Source organism: Choloepus didactylus, chromosome 10 (genome assembly GCF_015220235.1).
Source record: "Choloepus didactylus isolate mChoDid1 chromosome 10, mChoDid1.pri, whole genome shotgun sequence".
NCBI classification, from domain to species: Eukaryota; Metazoa; Chordata; class Mammalia; order Pilosa; family Megalonychidae; genus Choloepus; species Choloepus didactylus.
Window position 1 is genome coordinate 50,857,431 of NC_051316.1, and position 20,020 is coordinate 50,877,450.

Genomic DNA, 20,020 nt, shown 5'->3' on the forward strand with positions numbered 1-20,020 from the left:
TTTCACACTTTAGAACAGAATGGAGAAGCCATTTTAGATACTATTCATAAAAGCAGCATACAATCCAAAGAGCATACTGTATCTTCTGGCTAAGACCCTTCATTTTAGAACCTTAAGAATTCATTTGGAAAAAAAAGATTAGGGGATCTGGGGCACTTTGTGTTGTTATTTTTAAGTTCAGAATAGAAAGAAAAAGAAAAAGTATTATGTAGCTGTTAGTAGGTTAAGCAATAACAAAGGTGAGAAAAGAGCAGCAGATTTTTGTTTGTTTAGGTTAGTTTTGGTATAGAAATAGCATAATAGCAATCATAAGATTACTGCCTCAATATTAATTGCTGCTGCTTTTTTGAGACCTTGCATTCCTTTAACCATTATTCTAAACAATCACACACACACACACACCCTCCCTCCCCTTTGCGAGACTTAAGAGTCATTAATTTGCTATAATTAAGATGTAACCTTTTCAAAATTTAGTTGAAAATAGAAACAGAAGTGCCATCTCTTATTTTAAAGAACTAATCCTCTGAGTTCAGTCATGCAGGCAACCATTTTCTCTAAGAGGCCGTTATTCAGTTATGTAAACGCTTATTACCTCAGACTTAAAGGTAAATGAGATTCTCCTTCCTTCTAAGCAACCTCAGATCCCTGGGGAAAATATGGGAATGGTGCAAACTAAAAACTATATTAAGAAAGATTTTAAAATTAAGGACAGTCTCAAATTCAGTACGCACTTCCATGGAAAAATAACCGTACATTCAGCCAGGAGGGTTGCTTTTAGTTTGGTTAAAGTCACTGTAGACTTTTGCTTAAAACTGGTATATTGAACAGACAAGTTTATCTCTGCTTCCATAAAGAGTAATATATAGAGTAAAAGAACAAAAATTGTATCAACTCACAAGAACAAAGGGAACAGAAGAGAAATCATTAGTGGGTGAGTTACAGCAACAACACACAGCAGTAGAGAAAGTAGCATAGCTGAGAAAGCTGAATACCAAGTGCATACAGAGAAGCAAGTCAGTTTTCACCATGATACATCAAAAATCTCAGCCATTAGAGGTGCCAGGTACTGAGGAAGGCTGGGGCGAGGCCTAGGGTAGTGAAAAGAAGGACTGACTGAAACGTTTGCTAAGCAGACAAGTTGACTACCGTTCCTCACCATGGCAGAAGGCTGACTGTTTATTTTACGGACCCAAGCTGGTTCAGTTTCTCTAGATTAGGGAGCATTACGTACAAGAGAACATGAGAGAGAGGCCCTTACTGAAAACAGGGGTTTAATTAAAATCCTGCACCCCAAATGTTAAGCTGCCAGAACTTTGGCTGCCAGGTGAATTCCTCTCTGAAGGCACTGAATGGACCTCCAGATGCTGACATCTGGAGGACCCCAATGAAACAACAGGATCTACACCTGATCACCTTGTACAGTGAAGTCAACAGGAGAAAGGCCTGCCCCCTTATATTTAAAATACTTAAGTTTTAAGTATTTTAAATATAAGGAGAGCTTCAAACATAAAAGAGAAAGGCCAAAGCAAACAGAAAGAGTGAACAACAGAAAAAAGAGAGAGAAAGCAAAAGTAAACAGAATCAAAAATTTAAAAAATAAACATAAAACACAATATCCCCGGAGACATAAGACATACTGCATCTAAGAAAGAAGAAAAGGACATTTCAATGTAAGTGCTGGCAGAGAAAGTGGAGGAAATATCTCATCCAGAAAGCAAGATAAAAAGCCAAAGAAATGAAAAATAGGAGAAAAGAAAGAGGATTAAATTAGCATTCAAAATCCGAATAATAAGAGTTCCAAAAAGAATAAAGAAAACAGATGGGAAAAAATATTCAGAAATAATACAAAAATATCTCCCACAACTGAAGGGCTTAGCTTTTCTGTCTAAAATGGTTCATCATGTACCCAGCATGAGGAATGAGACACAGACATGCATGACATATAGAAATGCACAAGATCCTGAAATCTGAGCAGCCTGGGGGTTAAAAACAGCTCTGGAATTTTTCAGAGACTCTCCCTCCAGCCACCCCCATAAAAAAGCCAGAAATAAAAAAATTGAGAACAAGGATGCTATTGGACCTCCACAGCAATTTTACAAGCCAAAGATGGTATTGACCAAGGCCTTCAAAATTCTAAGGCAAAATTAATTTGAAACTTGAATTCTATATCCAAACTAGGCACTCAGTTACGAAATGGTAGAACAAATTCAGACTTGCAAGACCTTTAAAATTTTACCTCACATGTATCCTTTCTCAAGAAGCAACCAGAGGTTTGTGCCCCATTCAAAACAGGGTGTTAGGCAAGAAAGATAAATTTATAGGATCCTAGAAACTGGGGCTTTCCCCAGGAGAGAAATGAAGAGAAGATCTAGGATGACAATGATGGTTGTGTGGCAGTTCTATGGGGCATCCAGAAAGTCAAGCTGGCTCCAGGAAAAATGGAAGTGCTAGTGAACTGCATGTGTTAGGTAGCATAGAAATCAGTCTTCAGAGACTGTGTCAAGTTAGTGTGTTCTTGGCTTCAAGTTTCTAAAGACCCAATTCAAAATGCCCTAAATGATAAATGGATGTTTATTCTTTCACATAAGCAGAAGTCCATGGGCCTGGGGCAGCTCGGAGGGTTGATTTTTTCAGCAGTCAACATCATCAAAGTTCCAGATTTTTTCCACCTTTTTGCTCGACTGTCTTCAGCATGTTTGCTCTCTCCTCTCAAGGCTGTAAGATGGAGCAACAGCTCCAGGCTTCTTATCTACAAGTCTGCTGGTAGGAGAGAGACTCAGGAACACTTCTCTTTTGAGGTTCATTGGCCAGGCTCCTTCTGAAATTCATCACTGACTTGAGGAACAGGATCTCAAGATTAGCTCATACCAGTACTCTTGCACAAGGCACACATGGGAAATACTTGTATGGCCTGGCAGAGAATGAATGAGGCTGCTGGAGGCTGGAAGCAACCACCCAGGATTGCCTTGCTCAAGTTGTCCTGAGGGCTGAGGTTGTTCAAAAGTCAGCGTCTCTATGACCAATTCAAGTACTATTTGGGAAGCGCTGGGTGATACCAGCCAGGGTTTAGCAGAGCCACCTGGGAAGCGATGGACTCCAGAATAACTTGAAAGCCTCACTAGGCCAGGGGGAAAAAAAAAGGAAAATGGATTTTTTGGCGGCCGATGGTGCCTCCTTAGGTGAGAGTTTAAGCAACTCTAATGAAAAGTGTAGGACAATGAATAATAGGAATGCAGAAAATGAAGCAAATGAAAATAAATGGGGCAATTAATTCTAGGATAAATAAAATGGTATAGAAAATGCAATGAAGGTTCACTACTTTATTAAACATTTAACAATTTATATAGGCAAAGTACCTATAAACTCTGAACACTGATTTAGTAAAAGCAAAATAATCCTATCAGGAAAGGAAGTGGGGAAACAATGGTGATGAAGGTTCTAAATTTTTATTTTCCATAATAGGAAGGCTAAAGAAAATGTGTAAAACTGAAAAGATGGGAAAAAAAATTGCTATATACTTAGAAGTTTAGCAGAGCTAAGAGAATTGAAAGAAGCTGCTTCTGGGGATGGTGAGGCAGAGGTGTGGAGGAAGGGGCAGAGGATTGCTGCTTTTGTTGTAAGCTTCCTAGTACTCTTTTTAAAAATTATGTACACATTATTTGTTTTTAGTTCCAAAGACGAATAAATAGCAGGGGTTTCTCCCCCACCTCTGTGTGGGCCCTTTCTATGGAAAATACAAACTCACTATGTATCATTTAAACAAGAACAAGCTCTAATGTTGCCTTTTCCCCATTCATCTCCTCTCCCCCCCATCCTCAGTTCCCCAGATGTCCCATCCCCACCCTTGGACCCGGATGGGTAGGGGAGAATCCATGCCAAAAAAGAGTTGCAGGAATCAGCTCTCTTGCATTTTGGGAAAGGTTCACTGCATTGCAGCAGGACAGAGGGCTGGAGTCCTGGGAGCTTATAGGGTGGGAGTAGTCTTGGGAATCTGCAGAACAGAGTGGGTACACTTGGGATATAATCAAGGTTCTGTATTGACAGCAGTCAGATATTCATAGACAAGGTGTTCCAGTTTGCTAGAGCTGCCATTATGCAAAATACCAGAAATGGACTGGCTTTTATAAAGGGGGGTTATTAGGTTAGAAATTTACAATTCAAAGGCCATTAAAGTGTCCAAACTAAGGCATCAAGAGGAAATCTTCAGTGAAAAAAGGCTGATGGTGTCCGTAACACCTCTCTCAGTTGGGAAAGCATGTGGCTGGCTTCTGCTGATCTTTGCTCCCAGGTTGTTTCAAAATGGCTTTCTCCAGAATGTCTCTGGCCTTGTCTCTCTTAGCTTCTCTCAGCTCCCTGCTTGGTTCTCCTGGGGCATTTCTCTCTAAGTATCTGGGAGTCCTCTCTTAGCTTCTCTGGGGCAAACTCTGGGCTTCATCTCTTAGCTTAGCATCTCCAAATGTCCTTTTGTCTGCATCTCCAAGTGTCTTCAAGCATCAGAGTCTGTGTCAGCTCTTGAGCTACTGAAGTACTCCAGGGAGCTAATACAGACCCACCTGGAATGGGTGGGGCCACACCTTCATGGAAATAATTTAATCAAAGATCTCACCCACAGTTGGGTGAGTCAATCTCCATGGAAACAACCAAAAAGTTCCACCCAGCAGGACTGGATTAAAAGATCATGGCTTGGGGAGCAGCAAGATGGCGGCATAGAGAGGAGTGGAATTTAGCCAGTCCCCTGGAACAACTAATAAACAACACTAGTAAATAATTTGGAATAACTGCTGGGGGACAACTGTGACTGTCCACATATCGTACACTAACCTGGATTGGGAGGAATGCCTCAGAGTGTAGCACAGAATTTGTAAGTAGAAGCAGTGGAACTGTGCTGAGGGCCCCTCCCCCATGGCAGGCTGAGCTGCAAAACCTCACTCTGGTAGAAACTAGCAGCAGCACTCTCTGAGCAAGTGAATATCGCTCAGCTGAGCTCCAACTGGGGTTTTAATTAGCAAATGTGGACTGCTGAATACAAGCTACAAACCCCCAATAAGCAGACAGAGGCTTTTAATGAAGACTGATCTCAAAGAGCTGGAGGACTCCTCTGAACTGGGAGGGGAAGCCCAGAAGACTGGGTGTTACGTCTAGCCAATGAGTGAAACTGGGGGGCCATGTACTGGCTCCAAAAGGGGGTTTTCTGTCTCTTTTTCTCTCTCTCAACCTGAGGGGCTCAGAAGAGAGAGCTGCAGCCATTTTCAGTTCACAGCGCTCTGACCCAGACAGGGGCAGAGATAACAGAGTCAGAGAGACTATTCAAACGCAGATGATAACCCCTAAAGGGTGTATCTTCCCTAAGAGTAAGGAGGTGGGGCCTAGCTTTCCCTTCAGAACCAGACCCCAGAGCCTGGGGGAAAACAGCCAAAACAGAAACTAAAGAAGTTACACCTCCTTACACCAGTCAGGAGCGACAGGCTGACAGGTGCCACCTGCTGGGCAGGTTAGGAAAAGCACGGCGACTGGAGACCTCACAGGAAAGCCTGTCATTCCTCTAAGATACACCCTGAATATAACCCCATCCTGAGACCTGAACCCGTTCTGGTCTGGGAAAATCTGAATGGGGTAATCAAGGAAACCAGATGCCTAGACAACCGAAAACTACAATCTACACTAAGAAAAACAAAGATATGGCCCAGTCAAAGGAACAAACTTACACCTCAATCACGATACAGCTGAGATATTGTTTCACTTTAATGAAACAATCTACTAAAAATTTTCAAAGATATATGCTAAATCAAATAAAAAACCAAAACAACGAGTTCAGGGAAGATATTACAAAAGAGACGAAGGCTATAAAGAAAACACTGGGCAAACATAAGGTAGAAATTGGAAGTTTGAAAAAACTACTGGCAGAATCTATGGAAATGAAAGGCGTAACACAAGAGATGAAAAAACCCAATAGAGACATACAACGGCAGATCTCAAGAGGCAGAAGAAAACACTCAGGAACTGGAGAACAAGACACCTGAAATCCTACACACAAAAGAACAGATAGGGAAGAGAATGGAAAAATATGAGCAACGTCTCCGGGAACTGAATGACAACAGGAAGTGCATGAGTGTACGTGCCATGGGTGTCCCAAAAGGTGAAGGGAAAAGGGGCAGAAGCAATAATAGAGGAAATAATCAATGAAAATTTCCCATCTCTCATGAAAGACATAAAATTGCAGATCCAGGAAGTGCAGCATAACCCAAATAGAATAGATCTGAATAGACCTATGCCATGACACTTAATAATCAGATTATCAAAAGTCAAAGACAAAGAGAATCCTAAAAGCAACAAGAGAAAAGCGATCCATCACATATAAAGGAAACTTGATAAGACTATATGCGGATTTCTCAGTAGAAACCATGGTGGCAAAAAGGAAGTGGTGTGATATATTTAAGATACTGAAAGAGAAAAACCGCCACCAAGAATCCTATATCTGGCAAAACTGTCCTTCAAATATGAGGGAGAGCTTAAAACATTCTCTGACAATCGGACAATGACAGAGTTTGTGAACAAGATACCTGCACTACAGGAAACACTAAAGGGGGCATTACAGAAGGATAGGAAAAGATAGGAGTGAGAAGTTTGGAACACAATTTTGGCTGATGGTAGCACAGCACTGTAAGTACACTGAACAAAGATGACTGTGAGTATGGTTGAAAGAGGAAGGTTAGGAACATGTGGGACACCAGAAGGAAAGAGGAAAGATAAAGACTGGGACTGTATAGCTCAGTGAAACCTAGAGTGCTCAACAATTGTGATAAAATGTACAAATGTTTTCACATGAGGGAGAACAAATGAATGTCAACCTTGCAAGGTGTTAAAAATAGGGTGGTATTGGGGAAAAAATACAATCAATGCCAACTAGAGACTACAGTTAACAGAAACTTTGTATTATGTTTCCTATAATGTAACAAATGCAATATACCAAAGCTATAAGAGGGGGACATAAGGGAGGGGTATGGGACTCTTGGAATTGGTGATGTTGTCTGACTCTTTTATTTTCCTTTGATTTAATTCTCTGTTTCCTTTCATTGCTTTTTAGCTGTCAAGTTTTTTTTTTTTTTTTTTAATTTCTTTTCCTTTTGTCTCTCTACCTTCTTTGACTCTTCCACCTTCTTTGTTGAAGAAATGGAGATGTCCTTATATAGATAGTGGTGATGGTGGTGAATACATAAATATGTAACTATACAGGGAACCATTGATTGTTTACTTGGGATGGAAATTATGATGGGTGAAAAAACCATCTAAAAACAAAAAACAAAAAACAACAGGTTGATGAAGAAACTTGAGGGCACTACACTGAGTGAAATAAGTAAGACACATAAGGACAAATATTGCACAGTCTCACTGATATGAACTAATTATAATATGTAAACACACAAACATGAAATATAAGCTAACAGGATATAGCATGAGGCTAAAAAATGGGAAGAGGGGAGTGGTTGCTTACTATGAGCAGAATGTTCAACTAGGTTGAACCTAAGTGTTTGGAAGTGGACAGAGGTGATGGTAGCATGTTATTGTGAGAATAACTAACAGTACTGAATGGTGTGTGAATGTGGTGGAAAGGGGAAAGGGGAAGCTTAGAGTCATGTATCACCAGAAGGAAAGTTGGAGGTTAAAAGATGGGAATGTATAAAACAGTGAATCTTGTGGTGGACAATGTCCATGATTAACCGTACAAACATTAGAAATCTCTTTCATGAACTAGAACAAATGTATGATACTATAACTAGAAGCTAATAAGAGGGGTATATAAGGATAAAATATATATCTATTGCAAACTATGTACTACAGTTAACAGTATTATAACATTCTTTCATCAACAGTAACAAATGTACTATACCAATACTATGAGTCAATAATAGATGGGGGGTGGTTAGGGGTAGGGGAGGAATTGAGTTTTCTTTTCTGTCTTTATTTCTTTTCAGGAGTAATGAAAATGTTCTAAAAATTGGAAAAAAAATAATTGTGGTGATGGATGCACAGCCGTATGATGGTACCGTGGGCAACTGATTGTACAATTTGGATCTTTGGATAATTGTATGGTATGGGAATAATCTCAATAAAATAAAATTTAAAAAAAAAATCATGGCTCTTCTGGGGTCCATAACAGTTTCAAACTGGCACACAGGCCTACTACAGCCCAACTGATCTACTGTTGGGGATTGATTCATGCCCCCTACAAGACACTTTCAAGTTCTAACCCCTGGTCCTGTGGACGTAAACTCATTTGTAAATACAATCTTTGAAGATCCTAATAAGATGAGGCCAAATTGATTCAGGATGGGCTTTAATCCAATGTGACTGGAGTCCCTATAAGCAAAGAAAATATGGACATGGAAATAGAAGCCAGAGAAAGACTGGAGAACACAGATCTCCATGTGACAGAGGCAGACTGACTGCCATCAAGCCAACAACACAATACTACAGACTTCAGAGAAACTGTGGCTGCTGATACCTTGAGTTTGGACTTCTAGCCAAAACTGAGGTAATAAAACCCTGCTGTTTAAGTCAACCGGTCTGTGGTATCTGTCATAGCAGCCTTGGCAAACTAGGACATCTACCAATCTCTCCAAGCTTTGTTGCTAAAAGTCAACCACTTTTAAAGTTCAAACATCCTACCTGCATTTAAATTCAAACTCCTACACTGTAACAAATTTGCATCTTCTTCCTTCTAACGTAAACCTTATAGGGCTAAACTGCTTTGGGGACAGTCCCAGTGGAGAAAGTCTCACCACAAGTAGCCATTTACTTAGAAGTACTAGATCCAGAGACAGGGAGATTTTCCCAGTGACCCTTACCCTATACTGATACCAACCGAGATCCCCAAATTCATCTAGCACATTTCCCCTTATGAACCTTAACTTACTAAATGTGGCTTACAAACAAAATCTAACAAGGAACCCAATCCAGAGGGCAGCTAGGAATACAGCCACCCTCGTTGCAGGGTTTCCCCTCCTCACACCCATCAAGGTACAGAGGTTTTCCTGAAGTTCAGTTCAAAACCACTGACTTCCACCAATCTGCTTCCCCCAGAAGTCCCCCTGGCTCTTCTTTTCCACATCTTGCCTTTCTTTTGAGGTACCGTCAAGTCCCACCTGCCTTCTCAGAATATTGCTCACTGGAGGCTTCTTCTCTGCCAAATCAACTCATGTAACTACACTTTATATATATTTGGGTGGTCCCCCCATATATGATTATTAAACTCTACATTACTGCCTTACATTGTGAATTCCTACTACTCAAGATGATAGAGAAGATGGCTGGAATTAAAAAAAGAGAAAAGACCATTTTTAGAAAACCAGTTTATAAACAGATTCTTATACAAAGAAGAAACACATATACAGAGAACCCAAATTGCCAGAAAGGTGGATTCTAATTCTTCTTTCCCACATTGGGAAAACAGAACAGAACAGGAAAAATGATTCCTTCTTGTTCGTAACTGTTTTCCACCTATGCTGTCAGTTTTTCAAGTAGAGTTTCTATTCCTTTGCTGGTGTTTTTGTTTTTTTCCAATGTGGGAATGAGGCTTTTCAGTCCAGCTTTGACTTTGTTTGCAACTTCTTGATCAGAACTCTGGAGAAGACTGAAGAGAGAGAGAAAAAAGATTAATAAACAAAAAAAATGAATTAAATTTCATAATCCCCTCTCCCCCCGATGATCTGCAAATATCAGCTGTAACCACAGAATACAAAATTCATTAATTTCTGAGACAAGTCCTGTAACTATACATAAAGATTTTGTTCTCATTCACCAAATGAACTGATGATGGGCAGCAGCTCACACAGAAAATGTTTTAGAATCAAGCAGGGGGATTCACTCAAGACATTCACAGGACCAATTCATTTCACACAGGTCACACCTTCACGTTGATTACCTTAGGACTGACTGACTTACATCCAGCCTTAGAATTATTTACTAGCGGCTAAATGTATTCTGTTTTTTTCTTCCCCATCTAGATTGTTAGCTCAAGAGCAGGGACCCTGGTGTTTTCCCTTACAGGCTTCATTGTACCATATATACAGAGCACATGACCAAGAAACGTTCTTTGATGCTTAATTGCCTGGGTGTGAAGCCCACCTCTGACTGTATAATCAAGAGTATGCTGTTTAAATTCTCTAAGACTCTGTTTCCTAATATGTAAAATGGGATTAACAACACAATCCACCTTTTACCCTTAACAGTTGTTTGGAGCTTACATTCTCTTGCATCTAAAGCACCTAGCCAGAGCCTGACACTCGGAAAGCGCTCAATAAATGTTAGCCCTTAAACAAAATACTCCCAGCCTCTGCTTTCCAAAACCCTGCCTGAGTGCTCCATCGCTATAAGTGAACAGAGTCCTGGAGGCTGGTAACAGACAGGCTCATTTCTCTTCTCAAACAGGGGCTGGGTCACAGGCACCTGACCACAGAACACCAGGTCTGACTCTCCTGTTCTTCCTCCTGACCACATTTAACACCCCCCTGTTCTGAAAGAAATCACTTGGCATTTTTTAAAGTCCTTGGCCCCAATAACTTCCATCATGTCGGTAAAGAGGAGGACAAGCTATCAACACCAAGCAGCATTCCACTGTTTGTGGGAGATAAGCAACAAGTACAGCTCCCCACCTGCAATGTTCAAACAGTTGAAAAGTAAAGTCCCCTTTTAAGAGATCTGTGACTCACCAGGTGTTATTTTATACACCCTGGCTAAAAACAGTCACATAATGTATAATAACATTTATGAATGTTTGCTACATATTAGACATAATGCTAAGCATTTTATATGTATCATCTTCATTTAGTTTTTATGACAACCCTAGGATTATCATTAATCTCATTTTACAACCAAGGAAATTAAGACTCAGAAAAGCCGAATGATCTGTCCAAGATTCAACAGTGAACCAGGACTGGAATCCAGGCAACAGGGTCTAGAGCCCATGCTTTTAATGCTAGAGTATTCTGCTTTTCTGAGTGATTTCTCATACGACAATATAAGGCCAATTTTCTCTTTCTACGCAGAATGCTTTTCTACCTACTGTCAAAAGATCCAGCCAAAATAAATAACTAGATAGATAAAATAAAATGCATGTTTTAAGTAAAATATAAACAAGCAGAGAATTTTACCAAAAAGGCCAAGCATATTATAGTATTCCAAAACTACACAAAAATGATTCTTGTATTATCTATGGTTCAACTTCCTTTCATAACCTCAAATGTTTATGTGCTCCTTTTTCAAATCTAAGTGGAGCTTCATAATAAACCTATGGTTTCCTCAAGCATATGTTTGAAACTCACCCAAAGGGAACTCTGATTGATGAGCAATCTTTATAAATTAACTTCATGGCATCACTGAAAGTTTTAGTTAATTGGGTCTAATGAAAGAATATGTCAGTAAGTGTTAACAGTCCAAATGCCTGGTAAAGAAGTTCATGTTTCAGCTAATGGATTCTGGTTGTTCAACATCAACTGGAAAACTAATCTTAATGAGAAATGAACAAAATGATCTGCATTACCCATATATTTGGAAATAGACATAATGCCAGACCAAATTATATAGTGACAAAACATCTAACATAACATTTATAAACAATAAAGATGGACGAGCACAGCATGCTGCGTACGAAATATTGTGGGAAATTCAAACAAGGATTGGTATCTATTTTCCTGAACCTGCAATAATATAAAATGATTGCTTAAAAACAAAACACAAATCTATTTTAACTGAGTGTTTTCAACAGGAGAATTTCATCTGGGCATAGACAGCATGGAAATTTCAATGACGTGCAAATTATATATTCAACACAACAATGTCCAGACAACAATACATACATATGCCACAATTCACACATCATCAGTTTTCTATCAGTTTAATTAGAAATAAACAACTGGCATGCAGACTTCAGTAGGAAATGCTTTTCCTCTAAAAGGGAATCTTAAAAGGAGAATACTTTCAGAATAGTTGAACACAATGAAAGAAAATTACATGTAAATCCAGTCACAATTTGAAAAACAACTTTGTCACAGTTTTCCTAGGGACAAGATTTATTCATTAAAAATAATACAGTTGGGTTGTGGTCAAAACCATAAATGTGGTAAAACATTCATGATACCTTGTGAAAGTCATAATTTTGTAATCCTTGACATCCAAAAAAAAGAGTTAGTTGAAAAAAACTTAAGAACTGACTGAAAGAGTTACATGTGTTTTCTAATATTTGGTATACTCATCTAGACCATGAGTGACTCAGAGTAATATTGGGAACAAATATTAGAATTGAGAAATAAATGTGAAGTGTCTTTTGCATGACCAGGCATTCAGGACAGGTACTCTGAGACAGGAACAAGGTATACATACCTAGAAAGAATAATGGCACCTCGATTCACACTAGCCCAGGATTTCAGGTTTTTCATACCAACATGCTCTACGAGTGTTTTTGCAAAACAATCTGTAAAATACACTGAAACTTAGTGAACATGATACTCCAAGACTTAAAACTCCGAGTCCCCTCTCTATAGCCCTTAAACCTGCAACTCTGTTTTAATAAAAAAGCTAGTAAGTTCTCACCCAATCTCCCTTAACACACAAAAAAATGTCAGCTCAAGTTTAAATAATGTGTTTTTAATACAGCCATTTCTTTCAACTCTGATCCAAATCCTAAGCTATGTTTAGCAGTAATTACTCAAGAGAAACAATGAATTCCTATAAAACCCTCAGTTGCTCATGTTTACATTTCTTTGTACTATTGAATTATTTAACCCTGACCTGAAAGCTATTCAGGAAGTAAATGTTTGACAGCGACACCCCATGTTTAGTTGAAATCAAGTTCTCCCTCAAGGAGGAATGCTCACCTCACCCAGAAGGTGCCACAAACACAGCTAGTAGTTGAAGCATGACCATTCTAGCTTGCCCCTGGCAATTTCTCTCTACAACACTGAACAGCCACCCATCAAAAATACCATCCATCTTTGGTTATTACAGTACTTCTGATTCCCAAGGACTTGGTATTTTATCTTATTCGTTGTGCCATCTAAGTGCAACTAATTCTTGGACAAAAGAGAAACTGTGAAGGCCAAGATTTAATGCAGATGGAGGTAGGGACAATCTATCTTGAAGGTAAACATTTTGGTCTTATAAAGTTAGCTAACATGTATAATGTATTCAAAGACAGACTTATAAATTTGCCTCCCAGCACCAAGGGAAAAAAAATCCAAACAATAACAAAAAATTTTAGCCTTTAAAGCAAATTTGGGCAGAAGTGTGGAAAAAACACAGATTCAAATGTAAGGACCTTTAAAAAGCCAAAAGGCCTATGGCTATTGAAACTTTCATAGTACCTGCTAAAGAGGGACACAGCTGAGCCAGTGAGACAGACTGTATTTTCCAAAGATGACCACAACATTATCTCCTGTCCTTTGTGCTCTTCTAGAACACTAGTACTCCCCCAACAAGAGGTGGAATCTATGCCTTCTCCATTTGAACCTAGATGGATCTTTGTGACTGCTTTGACCAAAAGCATATGGCAATGATTTTTGAGGCTAAATCAAGAAAATAACATGCATCTACCTTGTTTTGGGGGGATACTTGCCTACTGGAGCTCAGCCACCCTGGTATGAGGAAGCCCAAGCATCCTAGGAAGAACTGAGGTTGTTGGATCCCAGCCAACAGCAAAGAGCAACTTGCTAGACATGGGAGTGAGCTACCGTAAAAACAGATCCTTCAATCCCAAGCTGAGTACCCCAGATGACTCTGAGTCAAACAGAGACAAGCTACACCAGATCCTAAGCAAATGGTTGTTTTTTAAACTATTAGGCTTTGAGGTGGCTTGTTGTTATATAGCAGTAGAAAATCAAAACAGCTAGACACACTCACTTGGTGTGCCAAGAAAATGAAAAAGACATCAGGCTCAAATGGGCATGTTTTAGGGTACTCAGTACATTGTAATTAAGAAAGAGAAAACCACTAGAAGATTCTTTGGAACTTAAGACCAAGCCAGACAACTTTTCTGAAATAAACTTAGTTCAACTACGACTCAACTTCTTTACTAATGAAAAAGTAAACATTGTTTTTCAATGTTTATCACAAGCAGCTTCATCTTTACAAAAAATTAACAGTGAAAAATTGCAAGTCTCTATCCTTAAGGGTAGAGTGAGAAGTGACAGCTCTACTGCTATACTGATTGCCTTAACATCCATCAGAACTGCAACTTCCCTCAAGACATGAATTCATGATCTGCTATCTTCTGCAGACACAATAATAAGAAACCCAACTGTTTACCTCAGTGGGGGGAAATCACTTCAGCAACCAATACCAGATGTAGTTTGACTATAGTAAAGAGATATTCTGCTCAAAGACAGAACTGAGAGGCAATGGTATGCAACTTTTAAGTGACATAAAAGATGCTCTCCTACTTCTTGAAAGCTGAGTTTCCACAGAGCTGCTTTAAGTTTTATCAAACAACAACAACAACAAAAACAGAAAGCCCGGAGGACTGGCTAGTTTTCTGGTCACATGTATTTCAATGCCAAATAAATAGGTACCAATTCAAAATTCTCTGATGAGGATAAGTTTCTTCTGCTTATCCTTTCCTCAAAACTAGAGACAAATATTGTGCCTTTAAATTAAGGTAATGATACTCACAACTGCACCTCCCACTCCTCACCCCACCCCTCAACCCCAAGGAATATTATGGCATTGGCCCAGTCTGATTAGAAGTCTGAAGTAGCAGAGGAGAGAGGAGAAGGGAGGCGGGTGGGTGGGGGAGGAGAGAATGAAAGAATTCTAGGACACATTTCAGAGGGAATAAACATGATTTGCTACTACTGAATCATTTCTAAACACTTGACAAACTTTCATTTCAACTTAAATGGCCAACCTAAAGTTCAGGGAAACCAGGCATTACTGAAATTGTACATAGGATACAACAAAAGGTAAAGTCTTACAGCCTACCTTCTCTTCCATTTTCTTTCATCTTTTCATCTTGCTCTATTAACCACTTCAGAACTAGATGTCCAGCAGGATGCTCGGCAATATGAAGCTATAAGGGGTCAAGAATACAAGTTAGTTTAAAAAGCTGTTTTCATCTATGACTTGGTCTACAATACATTCCATATCACCACATACAGATAAGGACCCAGCCAAGTTTAAAGTCCCACAGGTTTAAGGATTTATCTAAAATAACCATTACACTTGGAGAGATCATAGGTCTATTCCAATCCCCAGACCGAAATGAAAATGGTAATGCAAGATAACATAGTCACCGAAAAGCAGTTTAGTCACAGGATAGAGTTTCAGTTTGAACAACCCCAACAGAATATTCATCTTAAGATCATGCCCACCACTTTAAGACTGTAGTATGTAGTTCTATGAGAGATAGAACACCACAGCAGAAACATTAAAACTTAATTCTGAATAATGTTTAATCACATGTGACTATATAACAAGAAGTATTAACTGATGATGAATAGGCCAAGAAAGCAACTCTTCAGCTCAACCTTACTCTTTTTCAAGGGCCATGTTTAGGGGCTAGGGTCTCTTCCTACAAAGCATGGGAGATGATGAATTCAATTTCCTTATAGAGCAAATTTTCACTATACACTCATCTGTCTGATTTATTAACAACCTGCTTTATGAGATTCACACTCATTTCTCTTTCCCAATTCCATATGTCAGAAACACCTGGGGCACTCAATACTTCATACTGACTTTATTCATATCCAAATACATGTCTGAAAAACATTTCTGAGGCAAGACTTTGACCAAGATGGTTAAGAGGAATCAAAGATTAATAGTATATAATTGCTAGAGTACAAAAGGCTCTTGGCTATTTATTCAATAGGAATCTTCCTTCTCCAGCTTTCTTCCCAGCTGAGCCCCCCTATTTTCTCTTAATTTCCAAAGGTTCTCCCCAACCTCAGGGGAAGACATCCTGACTGGTTTCAACTAGTTCTGGTAATCAAAATACTTTGCCAGTGATTGGTGCAAGAGTGGATGTGGGACTCAATTCCGACCAATAAGATAGAAGGGAAGCCTGTTTAGAGGTTTTCCTCCCAGTGACAGGAGGAAAAACTTATTTGATCTTGTCCTTTCCTTCCTTTATGGGACACTGGTGAGGGGCAATGAAGCTGGCTTGAGACTATAACATGACAGTCACAAAGATGGCCCAGAAAAAGGCCAAAAAGCTGATGGCGGGGAGTTGCTGCATCACACCTGGAGCTGTCTACCATCATTTTTCTTATTGTGGTAATTAAATGCTACTACTAGGTATTCTATTTCTTGCAGCCAAAGCACTCCTCACTAAAACAACTGCACATATTAATATAGTTAGAAGTCCTGAGATTTGGACAAACTTTAGATATTACTTAGTTTCCTTTGCATCCTGACCATGATTTGTTATGGCAATCACCTTGCTGTATGTAATGCCCTCCCTTGCACATACCTCTCCAATGGATTCAAAGTCCTTTAAGAAAAGGGACCCTGTCATTTTATCTCTGAACACTTTTGTAAGTGTCCAGTAGGGATTTATTGCCTTTTTGATTAATGTATGAAAGGCATGGAACTTGAATTCCCATCCTCAAACTATAATTATGAGGTTAATAAGAAAGGCTTTTGTGAGCATTAAATGAGATAAGGAAATTAAAAGCAGAGGCTGCTACCTGAGAAAATAGTGGGGACTCCATAAATATCTGTTTGTCAAGAAGCTTACAACCCAGTGTGGGACAAAGGCCCAGTGTGATCTGGCCTCTGCCTTCCTCTCCCCTTGTTCACTGATTTCCAATATCCTGAGCCCTCTGTTCTCAAACATACCTAGTGTCTGCCTGCCTTAGGGCTGCTGCACATGCTGTTCTCTCTGCCTAGAACCTTCTACCATTCTTCACTGAGCTCTAATCCTTTGGGTCCCAGCTTAGCTGTCACTGCCCCAGGGAACCTTCATTGGTTAGGTTGGCTTCATCTCTTATACAATCTCTTAGAATCTTCATAGTACTTATCTCAATTCTAACTTACATAATTCTTTGTATAAACAGTTATTTAAATACTGTGTCTTCCCAAAGACGGTAAGCTTTGGATGGGCAGTACCGACCACTGTCTAGCACAAATCAGATGCAAATATCAGTGTACTTAACATGCAAGGCAGAATAAGATGAGGTCCAAATAAACACAAAGAAACTATCAGAAGGAGCAAATATATTTTAATGAGCGTAAATTAGGAAAGGTTTCATGGAGATTCTGGAAGCCTTGAGGGATGAATAAGAGGCTATCTACAAGCACAGCACAGGGAAATGGAGAAATGGGCAGCACTTTAGGGTGAGGGAAGATGTTCCCTCAAGTGCAGAAAGGTGCAAAAGTCCATAGCAAATTAAAAATGCAGTTAAGGGCACAGAGGAAGAATACACTGGAAAGACAGTTGGGACCAATCATGGACAACTGAGAGCCATGTTAAGAGGATTTTGTTTTTCTCTGTAGGTAAGAAGTCATTACATGTTTTTGAGAAAGACAGTGTTGTCAGGGTATCATGTTCTGAAGTCAGAATTTTCCAATGTGCTGTAGGGATGGGGTGAGTTTTGAAATCATTATCATTAAAATTCTCTTTAAAGCAATGTTCTGACTGACTGGGCTTTTGGCAGACTCTGCAGCTTCCCTGCCTGTCTTACAGTAGCACATTACCTCTCCATCCCTGCCACCAGGATGCAGTTCTGTCTCTGCCATGCTGGCGATGGCATTCATGGCAGGCTGAATGTCTCCAATGGCAGATCCCAGAATGGTGGTCACCAACACACAGGCAGACTTATCTAGCACCATCTCTTGGGCGTGTCCTTGCAGGTAGCTTAACAAGGCAGGGGAAATGGATTCTAAGATCTCTCGTCGGCGGATCTCTGTGTCTTTCTTGCTGTCAGAATATGTTGGATACAGTATTAAGATGAGATAAATAGGAAAGGAAATGTGGTGGTCTTCTGTTACAGAAACCTCAAAGAGCAAATCAAAGTCTGTGTCACATGTGATTGTAATCATCTACCCTTCTATTGCCCGTGTAGACCATGAGTGATAAGGGTGGGCTCTGTCTGGCTTTCATCTTTGTGCCCCCAGAATCTGAACAGTGCCTGGCACAGAGCAACCACTCAATAAGTGAAGCTTGCCTTTCATAATAAATATAAAACAAAACAAAACAATCCAAAACCTGAACAGCAACAACAAAAATCCCACAAGACAACACATGTTTAGAATACTTCATGGACTCTACTGTCTACTCTCTGGAGTACTTAATACATGGTATCAGTAGCTTTAAAAATAAAGAAAAACAAACAAAACATCGTATGAACATCAGTGCCTACAATGTACTCAGAGGTACTCTTTTGGCATGGCACTGCTTTATTCCCTTTTCAAGACAAAAATTTTAAAAGCCTACCAAAACCACAGTCTAAAAAATGGAATTCATTCTTTGGGAAGTTTTAGAGAAGGGAGAGCACAAGAGAGAGCGTATGCATGAGTGGATTTCTGGAAGCATGTGCTACTCAAAATTAATGAGCAGTTGGAACAGAGGAATAAAGGACTCAAGCCGTTGTACTTGCTCTTACCTGTGTGCATTTCCATCTCCCTTCTGTAGAACGTCAATAATTTCTCGAACTGTATGTGCAGGGTCTCTGGGGCTCAGCAAATACAACAGGACTTTCCTTCCATATTTGTCATTTACTATGTTAGACAATGAACTGATAATTTCCTGTAAAATCATACAAACAGAAAAATTACTCTATATCCACACTCTTAAAATAAAAGATTTGGGGTTTGAATGGTAAAAAAGAATACATACTTAACTTTTTTACCTGGTGTACTTAATGGAAAACGTGGTGCTAGTTCTGAAATCGTCTCATTAAAGCCCAAAGAGATTTACACTTTTAACAAAGAATCAATTCTCTACAGTGACTAGCATTACGAACAACCCACTTATCTTTATCTGACCAAGCTCAAGGACTTTAAAAAAAAATTATCTTAAGGAGATATTTTCCTTCACCATGATCAATATTTCTTGGGCCACTATTATTAGGGAAATTGCTTGCAGGGGTCATGAGCAGATATAGTTAATTTGCAGCTGCACTTAAATGTAGCATCACGCAATGAAGAACATTCCTCTTAGAATTTCTCTACTGAGATGTATGTGAAGGGAAATAAAGAAACTCTGTTAACCAGAACAAGTGGATAAAGGCCTTCAAAGTTAGGTTGCTTATTCATGGCAAATGAAGGCTGTTCAAGTGCCGCACTGAAAAACAAAAACAGAGGGGGAAGGGAAAATAAACCAAGAAAGACTCCACTGAGCAGTTACCAATTACACCATATGACATTTTCAATCAACTTACCCAAGAACAGTAACCTCCTTATCTAGTTGTTTGAATTTAAGTGACAAAAGCAATGTCTTCTCCACCCCAGCTAAGCCCTCAAAGTAAATTTGCTGATGTTTTCAAATACAGAAAAGTTACTGTTTAAAAATTCCTTTATTCTTTTTTGCACTCAAACATTTCTATTTTTTGTCACAAACATTATAGATATTCAAACACATGTGTGTTTGAGCACCCAGAGATTCTTAAGAACTGGCTGGGGTCAAAGAAAGAATTCAGTTGAACTTCCTAGGTTTACAAATGAAGAATCCAGAAAGGCGAGAGGGGTGGTCTGCCTGATGACGCTCAGTACCAGTGGCAGGGCTCCAACTAGCCCTGGTCCCTGACTCCCAATCCAGTTTCTTTCAAATAAAACATACAACATTCTCTTAAGGAAAGAAATTCTCTGAAAAGAAGTACTCAGATTTTCTAGCCTTAAGAATATACTCTGGTGTACAATACCATTTAAACATTCATTTTTATGAGAAAGAAAAGCTGAATATGCACTGAATACCTATAAATGGCCACTCTTTATTTTTAATTAAAATCTTTTCCCTTGGTGTGAGGAAAAGGGAGTGGCATTAGGTGGACAATGTATTCCTCAACGTACTTTACTTCCTCTGTAGATTCAC

At 39.3% G+C, this 20,020-nt stretch overlaps 1 protein-coding gene across 2 annotated transcripts in view; it reads right to left on the bottom strand.

Annotated features, from left to right (window-relative positions):
- Positions 1 to 9,335: 9,335 nt before the first annotated feature.
- PUM3 (pumilio RNA binding family member 3) overlaps positions 9,336 to 20,020 on the bottom strand; it is a 39,301-nt gene continuing 28,616 nt past the window's right edge. For both annotated transcript variants that reach the window (XM_037851115.1, XM_037851117.1), the window contains exons 14-18: positions 18,594 to 18,736; positions 17,686 to 17,908; positions 14,971 to 15,058; positions 12,379 to 12,469; positions 9,336 to 9,631 (exon numbers count right to left, since the gene is read on the bottom strand). In XM_037851115.1, coding sequence (XP_037707043.1) covers positions 9,499 to 9,631; positions 12,379 to 12,469; positions 14,971 to 15,058; positions 17,686 to 17,908; positions 18,594 to 18,736 — 678 coding nt within the window. In that variant the 3' untranslated portion in view covers positions 9,336 to 9,498. The remainder of the gene's footprint in view (positions 9,632 to 12,378; positions 12,470 to 14,970; positions 15,059 to 17,685; positions 17,909 to 18,593; positions 18,737 to 20,020) is intronic.